Source organism: Gadus macrocephalus, chromosome 11, assembly GCF_031168955.1.
Source record: "Gadus macrocephalus chromosome 11, ASM3116895v1".
Taxonomy (NCBI): domain Eukaryota; kingdom Metazoa; phylum Chordata; class Actinopteri; order Gadiformes; family Gadidae; genus Gadus; species Gadus macrocephalus.
The window spans coordinates 21,321,667-21,332,430 of record NC_082392.1 but is presented as its reverse complement, the minus strand read 5'-3'; the positions used below and the strand labels follow the sequence as shown (position 1 = coordinate 21,332,430).

The following is a 10,764-nucleotide window of genomic DNA, read 5'->3' as shown; positions in this document are numbered from 1 at the left end:
TGTTGGAATACAAAGCAATGGTGGTCCAATAAAGGCTACTATATTTTGCACCTTCATTTTGTTTCCGTCAGAAGGGATGGATAATACAGCAGATGATAGTTAGCAGTTCATTAGGGCAGCTATTGACAGAAAGCTAAGGTTTGATCTTGAGCAAATGTCCTTGCTCCATGATTTAATAAAAAAATAAAAACAGTTAGCCCTTACAAAAATCCCTTAAGGTTGGCTGCAGTGAATCCCCACTGCAGTAACAGTGTGATTCCCTCTTTTAAGAAGGATTTCACAATACTCATCCGTCAACAATGTTTTTGATATTAGAGATCTGGGGCCTGTACTACGAACCTCGATTAGAGGGTTAGCGAGGTATGTTGAGCTCAAAGCCTGGGTTAGCTGGACCACGAAAGTCGATCTCTTTAAGCGTTGCTGTATCACCATGGTGACTTATGCTCGCAACCAAACCTGGTCGGGAGCAGGTTTTCAGTTTAGTCTACCGTAGGCAATGCTACACAAAGAAGCCGTGCACTTACTGTTGCGCAGTTTGTCTGTGTTTCATGTTCAAAGGTGGCCCCACGTTCAACGTACATTAACCTTGGACAGTCAAGTGCCGTGTTGTCCATTATCCCTTACATAACCGCTATGTCAGTGACACAATTAGGCCTAGGCATTTTTTATTTATATTATAGATGTGAGAATTGTTAAGAAAAATGATGCTGACAATCGACCAATGTTTACTGTTTAAAAATATTTTAAATGAAATGCAAACCACAGTGAATCATTTGCTTTTACTGACACCTTCCCAATGGGAAGCTGTAAATAAACTAAACTGTGTCTGTTCATTGATTTATGTTTGTAAGTACTTACTTTGTTGCAATGTTTTGCCTTAATGTGTCCCACTTTCTATGGCTGCTGACAAATGGACATACACAACAACCAATCGGATTAGCCATGTATGTGCATTCTGATATATATCAGTTGGAAACAAATGTGGCTAATAAACATTTGTTTATAACATCTGGGCGTCCAGCCAATTTACCAATTATTTTATTCCGAATATTAAGTTGTCGTGTTATAAAAGATGATAATTTATCTATAATTGGGTTCTGACCTACCTTTTATTAATTTGGCAGAAGGCTGCGAACCCTTTTAAGGTGTGGAGGGGGTCCCTCACAAAGAAGTCAAGTCACAAATAGTGGTTGAGGGGCTTCTGCCTCTTAGACATGGTATCAATACCTTTTCATCGCTATTGTCCTGCCAATGCTTTCACACATGCTACACGAAGTAGGTAGCAAATCCAGGTTTGAGTATGTTTCTTATAGAGGGGTTGGAGTTGTTTTTCTAAAGGCCTTCATGTCTGCATTGGCAAGACCTCCGACACAGACAAGGCTTCCATTATGATGGGAGCACTCGGCTGATGTGGATTTATTTCTTCTCATGTGACATCAGTTATAAAGTTGGTGCAAGCTTTAAGCTAATGCAAACATGTCTAAGAGCTATTTAAAGGAGCTCAATACCTGAGAAAAGCTATAAGCGCTTAGCTCATAGCAGTCTAGCTACTATTCTTAATGCTTGTATGCCTGTAAACCACCAAGATGCTCCTTCTTTATGATTTCTGGGATATCAATATTCAAAGAAAATGTTTGTTCAGCATTAAAGTCTTATGTTAACATAGGGATCCTTTTAACATGTATTATAAACGTTGTTGACATAGCATTTTCCTTCCCCTGCGCGCCTGTTCTCTTAATTCAACATGTGTAATAAATACACTATGGACCTATGTGACAGGTTTTTAATTTCTGTTTCTAATTTTGCTCTGAAAGTATAGCATTCTAGTAATGCTAGATGGACTACAGATCAGTAGTAATGAGTCAGATCGTTTTGTGTGGCTGTTAAGTATATTAAGGAAAAATGTACCATAAAATTAGCTAATTTAAGCCAATGTGCCTTTGCAAGCCTTAGTCTTTGGTTCTTAATTGCAATTCTAGGCCCACATGTCATTAATTTGCCAGTAGTTCTAGTTATACGATGTTGTTGGGGGTAAAGGGGACTCAGAACTCCAGATGACACTGCATCTCTGTTACCACAGCCAGGATATGAATGAGCCTGGAACCCCCCTCCCCCAGCTTAACTTGGGACCTTTCCAAAATACCTAGCCAGAGGAAGAATGATGGTTTTGTCTGTTGTCTACCTGCAGATACAGAAAGGGAGGCAGGGGGAAATGCTTCGTATTCAGATTTCACCGGTCCTCAATAGCCTTCAAGCTCCCCATAAAACCCTGCAGATAATGCTGTTGACATTTAAAAAAAAAAAGCCAAAAGTTTACCTTTATTTCAGTTTACTGCTACAGCTAGCTGCAAGAATATTTGTAAAGGAGGCCCATGGTGATATATTCCTGTAAATAAATCAAGGAATCATAAACTGGCATGACCAAAAGAACAAAGTTTGGTCAACTGAAACCTAGCCCTTTCAGAAGCTGAACAATGCGACCAGCATTGTTTGTTGTGGTTTGTTTTTAGCAACACACTATATATTTGATCACTTCTGTGTTGAAAGGAAAATGAGGACAATGTGGGATGGTTTATACCTTGCTGGTCTGGAGGTCTGCTATTTACTCTGGAGGGCCAGGTCCATATTTAGACTGACATGTATTAGTGACAGCTCAGCTACCATCCACATTTGATGTTAACATTTTAGTACATCATTAAGTAAAAAAGTAAGCACAAAATAGTCAGTATTGATGAAGACACATGAAGCCTACACGCTAGTTAAAATATGCTATAAACAATTCATGAACAATATGAGGAAATATTTATTTGAAATGTATTCAGAAAAACCACCAAGAACACCGACACATGATTCATTTGATTAGATAAGGTAAAATCCCAACATATGTGTCTTTGTTATTTCACACCTTCTCAACTCTGTATGTATTGAAAGATTACGAATAAATAACATTTGGGATCTGACATTTGATATGTCCCTTCCCAGCAGTGTCAACTGAAAGTAACAGTTTGCTTTTGGCCGATAATTTCCTCTACCATGATTATTATTTAGATAAAATATGTGTTCCAATTAACTGAATTACATTTTCAATGACATCAGTAAAAATAAAATAATCTCATTTATGATGAATAAAATGCAAACTTGCTGTACAGTTCCAACATTCACACCAGCATGTTTCCTCTTTGTTTTCGTTTTTCATCAAGCTTCTCTTCCAAGCAATTAATAATGATTGGGTCCACTTTGAGATCAAACTTGTTGGCAAACCAATGGCCGTAGTTTAGCAGCCAGCGGAGCTCTGCGGCCCCATAGATGCAAACACTACGCATATGGGTGCCAGTGCAAGGGGGATAAAGTGATCCTTCTAGATAGTTCCATTTAACCAACCGTGTCTTGCTCTGTAGGTCCGTTATATCGATGTGAGTCCGCAGAATGTGGCCTGGCACCTCTGGAACCCGCACCAAGGTGGCCCAGAAGTGCTCATCTGGTGAGTATGTGTCGGCAGACCAGGCCAGAAAGTCTTTGGCCACTGGGCTAGTGGTCACAAATGTCACAAAGTCCCGTGACAGGACAAAGTATGCACTTCCAATAAACACCTGGATACTGTGAGGAGCTGCATCTTTCAACCTCGTTGTTTTCACTGGAAGCTTGTGGTACTCATAAGGCATGTTCTGCAGCTCGTACTGGAAGACAAAGCGCTGCTTCTTCAGCTCACTGGGTCGACTCGACTCCAGCATGTTGCTTCCATTGAGCGCCTTGAGCTCCATAACTAGCTCATAGTTTGTTTTAAGGGGGAAATCCTGGCCACACAAGTTGATGACATACTCCCATTTCACATCAGACTTCAACATGTCAGAGATGCAATTCAGGTCAGCATTGAGCCTGGTGATATGGGCATACTCAACAGACTCAATTTTGGATGCAATAAACAGGTTGGGCAAACAATTAGCCATGTTTTTCATGGCTTTTATAAAAGCTGGTGTCGATTTTTTGTCATAGTGAATGCAATAGATGTTGTGAGGCGCATATATCGCTCGAAGAATGCGCTCTACCATTGGTGCATTCTTGTGTACAACAAGGGAATATGCCAGGGGAAATTTCAATTCCTCATCGAACACGGGGATGTCATTGTATCGTCTTGTTTTGACAAACCTCTCACAGTCTGCGGACAAAGAGACAATCCTGTCATCTTCCAAGACCACGTTGGCTTTCCTTCGTAACTCCAAAGACTTGCCTATCTCCACAGGTTCCAATTTATATATGCGAGTGCAGTTGATGTTGTGCCCATGGGCCCAGGTTCTGAAATAGCTGGCAGTAAATCCATAGGGCTCCAGATAGAAGCTGTTCTTCACCCTCACGTTGATGTAAACCAGCTTAAGTAAACACAGCAGCAGAAGAGAGGAAGAAAACAGGAAGCATCTGTGTCTCAACGTATGTAAGGCACCACATCGAATTGTCATTCTGCTGGGAGACAATAGAAAGAAAAGAACAGTCAGTAAATATATATTATGTCTAGTGTTATAGAATATTCCTTAATTTAGTTATCAACATGTATAAAAATATAAAATCATGCGTATATGTTAATGGAGCTAAATCTGAGTTTTTTGCAAGTTTAACAGGAGTCAGGCAGGGTGAAAACTTATCACCACTGCTGTTTGCCCTCTTCATTAATGACTTAGAGGATTATCTATTACAAAAAGGTTGTGAGCCCATTACTTTTGATGATGCTGTGTTAGATAATTATATACAACTAATGGCACTGATGTACGCTGACGATACTATTATCATGTCTACAACTAAGAGAGGGTTACAGAAAGCTATAAATCATATGTGTGACTTCTGTGAGAAATGGAAACTAAAAATTAATAGCGATAAAACTAAAGTTACAGTTTTTGGTTTTAGGAGAGCGGATACTAGTACACTATAGTTTGTGTGCAACGGTCAAAGTCTAGAGACTGTACATTGTTTCAGATATCTTGGTGTCATCATGAATTATAATGGCTCTTTTAAAATTGCTATTGAGGAACTGCATAAGCAAGCATTGCGTGCAATGTTTGCTTTACTCAACAAATGCAGAAAGCTTCAGCTTTCTGTAGATGTCACTCTGGACCTCTTTGACAAGTTGGTTACTCCAGTTATGTTGTATGCATGTGAAGTGTGGGGGTTTGAAAAACTACATCTGTTAGAAAAACTACATCTCAAATTTCTAAAGTACATTTTAAAAGTTAAAATGACAACCTGCAGTCATATGGTGTATGGAGAGCTTGGACGGTACCCACTCTGTGTTACAGTTAAAAAAAGAATAATTGGATATTGGGGGAGACTGTTAGAAAGTAAAGAAAGTAAACTTAGTAAAATCATGTACAATCAGCTACACAGCTTACATAGCAGTGGTGCACATGCTTCACCCTGGGTATCACAGGTGAAACAGATACTGGATGAATGCGGGTTGTCATACATCTGGATAACACAAAAGTACAACAACATTAACTGGCTGAAAAAAATTGTTGAGCAGAGGTTAAAAGATCAATTCATCCAGAGGTGGCAGAGCGAGCTTACAAGCATGACTTCCTGTGACACGTACATAGAATTTAAACAATAGTTTAAATTAGAAAAATAGCTGATGTATGAAAACCAAAAGTCCAGACAGGCTATCTGCAATTTTAGAACGAATAACACCAGAATACCTAAAGTCACTGGACGATACAAAGGGCTGGAAAGAAGCGAAAGAATGTGCAACATCTGCGATTCCAATTGTGTTGGCGACGAATATCATGTGCTTTTTGAGTGTAAAAATATAAACGTAATGTATTATAGAAAAAAATACCATCTTAGATCAAACTGATTTTGCTTTTGAGGTCAAATAACCCAGGGGTTATTGCTAAAACAGGTGCCTTTCTGAGAAATGTCCTGCCATTGTTTAAGTAATGTTTTTGTTTTTTCCCTTGCCGTGCACCATTGTTTTAGTCTGTAATGATTTAAGTTGAATTTTGTGCTCCATGCCATGTGCTATGGCCGTGAGCCGTAATAATAAATAAATGAAAAAAAGAATTGTTAATTAATATTTTTTTGCAGAATATTGGATTTACAGATAGCTGGAATGCTTTGTGTAATTTGATAACTTTTAATTCATTCCTTTACAGAAATATTGTCTACTGCATATATAGTATATACTAAGGCTAAAATATTTAGCAAGCGCAATAATATCGGCTAACACGTTTACAAAACTGCACTTCAATGTGCAAGAAGTGTATCTCGGATTCAGAAGTCCTACTATAGCAGAAGTCCTGGCTGCTGACAGGACTATGCTCTGCTAAAGGCCTGTACTAGGCTGGAAACCCAACTGAAAGGGTGGGGTAATACCGGTTTCCTGTTTTCTTACAGAGATATTCTATTGAAGAGAAAGCGGTAAAGGAAGTTGTCAAAGGGAATTTAATTCCTACAATGGTTACTGGTTAGTCTGACATGTGTTTATTTGAAACCTTTAAAAACACTTTTTAGTGTTTACCACTGCTGGTTGAGTTTGTGTTGATAGCCAATTGCGTGCTTAAAAATTCCAGATCCACAGACATGATCAAAACACAAATATGAAGCGAAAGAGCCGGAGGTTAGCAATGGGACCCCCAAAACAACATCTGTACATATTATAGGTGCTTCTTTTTGGCACGAATTTAAGAATTTAAACCAACTTCAAATAATGTACTTCTGTAAATCTAACCAGGAAGCATCGATGTCACAACTTTTATCAGTCATTGAGCTAAATTTGCTGCCTTTTCTGTATTGCTTCTCTACTGATTCTCTATACACTATTTTCTGGGGTATCGCTCACATAGCCATTGTGAATGCTTTTTCAGTCGTTTTTAGCTAATGACCAAACCCTAGGGCATATGGCCACTGCTGGAGTCCGTCAATCTAGCAGCAAAGCCCCAAAACGAAAACTAATAAATTACATCGGAATGTATAAAACGTATATAGAATATAATAATAATAATAATACATTTAATTTAGAGGCGCCTTTCAAGACACCCAAGGTCACCTTACAGAGCATATAGTCATCATTCAAAACTATGTAAAACAGACTAGGAATAAAAGGAAAACAGGGGTTAAACATGAAGAAGAATAATAATTAATAACACTCAAAGACGCCTAAAGTGAAGGGGGGACCTCACTAACCACCACCAATATGTAGCACCCACTTGGGTGAGGCCTACATATAGGCCTACTATTTAATCAACCCTGGGATTATTAAATGCCTGAACATCAGGAGGGCCTTGCACATATGAACCATGCATTATTCTCTCAACAAGATCCGGATCGACTGGCGTTGGAGCATCGGATACAGTGACATCTCAGTGTAACTTCAAGTTTTTCCTGGGGATATCATAGTTGTCAAATAGCATATGGCTACAGAGAACTGTTGCTTGTTGGTAATTACAGGCTTCTAATACATTTTCATTTGGTTATATTAATGTTGTTTTTAGTTTGTCATGTCAAGCAGTTAGGGCAACCTCTCAACCTGTTTTGAACGGCTAAATATTAGTAAGTTGTATCCAACCAACTGCTAGGCCTGCATGAGGCTAAAAGTGAGTTCAGTATCCAGAGGTCTATTAAATAAACATACGTCCTATCATCCTCCTTTCCGACTAATAGACATGACTGATTGGCGCAACATCGATATCCATGCATTTCATCGGGATGCTTTTAATGATACAAACTGTAAAGTTATAGAAGTGGAAGACAAGAATATAAGACACCTTGCCATGTAGGTTCGTTCTGGTGGATCCGCAGCGTGCCATTAGTCTTCTACTGCCCAATGACTGAGAAGGCAGCAAACACCAATTCAACTTTAAAATGACGGTTAGGTTATTTGTGCATTGCGAGCCGAATATAAACTCGTGGATGTTTAGGGGACACATCACGAATGCGTGTAGCTCAATGTAATGTTGTGCAAGTGATGATAAGTTATCGCATGATTATAAACCATCATTACGCACGTTGTACTGGTTTCCATAACACGAGAAATTAAGTGACACAAAACGACTTACCAAAACTGTGCATGCAATCAGAAAAATTCAGAATATTAGTCCAACGTTAATTTTCCTGATCGGGCCAACAGTTACAACAAGCCGAGGTGGAGCAGCGGCAGCAGCAGCACCGGCCGACGCACTTTGGGGCGGCGTGTAACCGGAAGGTTGTTAGTTCGATCCCCGACTCCTCCTAGCCGAGTGTCGAGGTGTCCCTGAGCAATACGCCTGTTTGACGGCTCCCGACGAGCTGGCTGTCTCCTTGCATGGTTGACACCGCCGTCGGTGCCTGAATTAATATGCGTGTATGGGTGAATATTAGGTAAAGCGCGTTGAGTGGCCACTGGTTAGAAAAACGCTGTATAAATGCAGTCCATTTATATTTACACACACGCAAACAAGGCGTGTAGTCACCCAGCAGTTAGAGACTATTTGAACAGGGAGCCTCACAGCGCCTCCGCCCACTGCTGCTTATGGCTGTTGATTGTATTATTTCTCCTTTTGACCACCCAATATTACTCTCTGTAGCACTAACAGTCATTATTTTGCACCATGAAGACTGTGTTTTCTGTTATGTGTATGTATAGCCTACATATTTTTATATGTACATAAACATTTTGTATGTTTGTATTTGTCTACACAATGTTTACATTTCTCTATTCTTTGTAGGTCCGTTTATGGGGGAAAAGAACGTGTTGAAACAATTTCAGTTACTACTTTTTGTATGAACAATATATTATGTGTAACAGAAATAAAATGTTTAAAATAAATAGGAACAAGGACCAACTTCAGTTATGCACACAACCTTTTATTATGTCAGGGAGGGTCAACAATGGTTCCATTGATATATATATTGTGAAAGACAACAAGCATGTTTAATGTTATATTGTTTGGCAATGACTGTGTGATGTGTTGAAAAGCTACACCTCAAAACAAAACGAACACATATGCACATGTGAATTAAAAAAAAATTTTTTTATATAAACACATAACGCTGTATTGTTATCAATATCGAATTAATCCCAATTAGAATTCTGTAAAAACAATTCCCACTTCAGCTCCATCGTCCTGTTTGGCATTAACTCCTCATCACGGACCAAATGGATGCTCTTAATCTCCATCGGAAGATGCATCGTAGTCACAACTGTGGAAAGAGTGGTGGTATACATTTAACCCGATATAAAATCTCATTATAAATGTTTTAGAAAAGTCTAGTCACATATTCAGAGCAACGCCAGGTGGGAGATGGACAGACTTATTAATTATTGACGAGGAACTACATGCTTCAGTGGCTCCAGTCTTCATTGGTATAGTGCTGGGCCGTAATGACTCAGATGTGGTGTAGTGCGGCGGTGTGGCAGCAGGCCTATATCCAGATGAACACAGACCTGCACTAGGGCTGTCCTCTTTAGGGTTGTCAGGGTTGTCAGTCCCAGTCGTCTCCATTTCAGCATTGACCTTCCCCGGGTTCAAGAAGATACTGGAGAGGGGCAGTGGGTTGTCGGGCGCCTGATAAAACAAGTTTTCCTGTATACGGGGCAAATCATTAAACCAAATACTTCCTTAATCACAGCAAGTAAGTAAGCCATTATTTCAAGCAGAAAGAGGAAGTATTCAAATATATTTTTTTGGGGATCGGTAAATGGTTTGAGTACCAGGGCTTAGAGAGTACTATGAAGAATCACTGTGAACACTGGTTCTTTATAAATACTACATAACCTTACTTTAGAACTTTACAATCAAATTTTTCCAAGCACACACAAAGTGGGCTGCCTATTCACGCCATCGAAAGCAGTCCTGAATTTGCCTGAACAACGGTGAAGGTGACATTAACATTGTGTTCTTTGTATGTGTACACTAGCCTGGCTCCGCCCACCTAAGTACTTCCACTCAATTTGAATTTCCCTTCTGAGATGAAGTACGAGAGTCCGGTAGGACCAGGCCATGTGTACACCATATAACTGTAATCAATTGTCAAAACAAATACATGGATATAAAGCTTGCCTATATTTTTGTGTCCGGTGTGTGTGGATATATCAAGCTCCCTCTGAGAAGCTGTTAATATTCAAGGGGTGTTATCAGGGTTTTTGGACTTTTCCCTTTGCTTTAGGCTGTTATATGATGTATGTATACATGTTTTACATCTGCTAAGCTAGAAAAGTCGATGTCAGAGTCAGGGGGAGTATTCGCGCCTGCCGAGAATGCCCCTCAATAAGTGGGTGAAACAGCTAGTTTTTGAAAGATGCTGAAATTTCTTTTGCAGAAATGCATTGTGAGAATAATAAGGGGTATTTTTAACATATAGGCATGTAACCCTATTCTAGCAGTACCCCCAAATGCAATTATTAACCCTAAAAAAAACATGATATGGGATCTTTAATAGCGTCGGTTGGGAGGGTCTATCTTCGCGGACAAAGTTACACATCTAGATTTCCATTATAAACATGCAGGGGAGGATTTAATGGGGTATCAACGGAAGAATTGATCACCACAGACTTAAACTTTGATTTGGCAAGGTAACGTTTTTTAGCAACTAGTAACATTAGGTTTACTTTGTTAAACAGCATATTATGTTTGCAGCAAAATAAATGACTTATTATATATGTAGTACCGCGTTATAGTGGTATAGAAGACGACAAAGCAGTCCTCTTGGTTCTGATGGTCCAATGACCGCCAGACCACAAGTGCTGGCATGAGAACACTGAAGACGTGTCTCACCAAAGATACACAGAAGCTACTAGTTTGA

At 39.4% G+C, this 10,764-nt stretch overlaps 2 protein-coding genes across 6 annotated transcripts in view; both read right to left on the bottom strand.

Annotated features, from left to right (window-relative positions):
• Positions 1–2,785: 2,785 nt before the first annotated feature.
• On the bottom strand, positions 2,786–8,409 carry gcnt4a (glucosaminyl (N-acetyl) transferase 4a). Of its 4 annotated transcripts, none has more exons than XM_060065728.1 (3): positions 8,040–8,409; positions 7,749–7,811; positions 2,786–4,458 (listed from the first exon to the last, which is right to left on the bottom strand). In XM_060065728.1, the coding sequence occupies exons 2-3, from the start codon at positions 7,754–7,756 to the stop codon at positions 3,159–3,161; spliced, it is 1,308 nt and encodes a 435-aa protein (XP_059921711.1). In that variant the 5' UTR covers positions 7,757–7,811; positions 8,040–8,409; the 3' UTR covers positions 2,786–3,158. The 4 variants fall into 4 exon arrangements, with proteins under 4 accessions (XP_059921711.1, XP_059921712.1, XP_059921714.1 ...); XM_060065729.1 differs by having other exon boundaries at positions 2,786–4,455; XM_060065731.1 differs by lacking the exon at positions 7,749–7,811.
• Positions 8,410–8,805: 396 nt separating this feature from the next.
• The window catches only part of LOC132468094 (uncharacterized), a 33,350-nt gene continuing 31,391 nt past the window's right edge, over positions 8,806–10,764 (bottom strand). For both annotated transcript variants that reach the window (XM_060065743.1, XM_060065742.1), the window contains exons 11-12: positions 9,407–9,545; positions 8,806–9,162 (exon numbers count right to left, since the gene is read on the bottom strand). In XM_060065743.1, the coding sequence (XP_059921726.1) occupies positions 9,035–9,162; positions 9,407–9,545 (267 nt within the window). In that variant the 3' untranslated portion in view covers positions 8,806–9,034. The remainder of the gene's footprint in view (positions 9,163–9,406; positions 9,546–10,764) is intronic.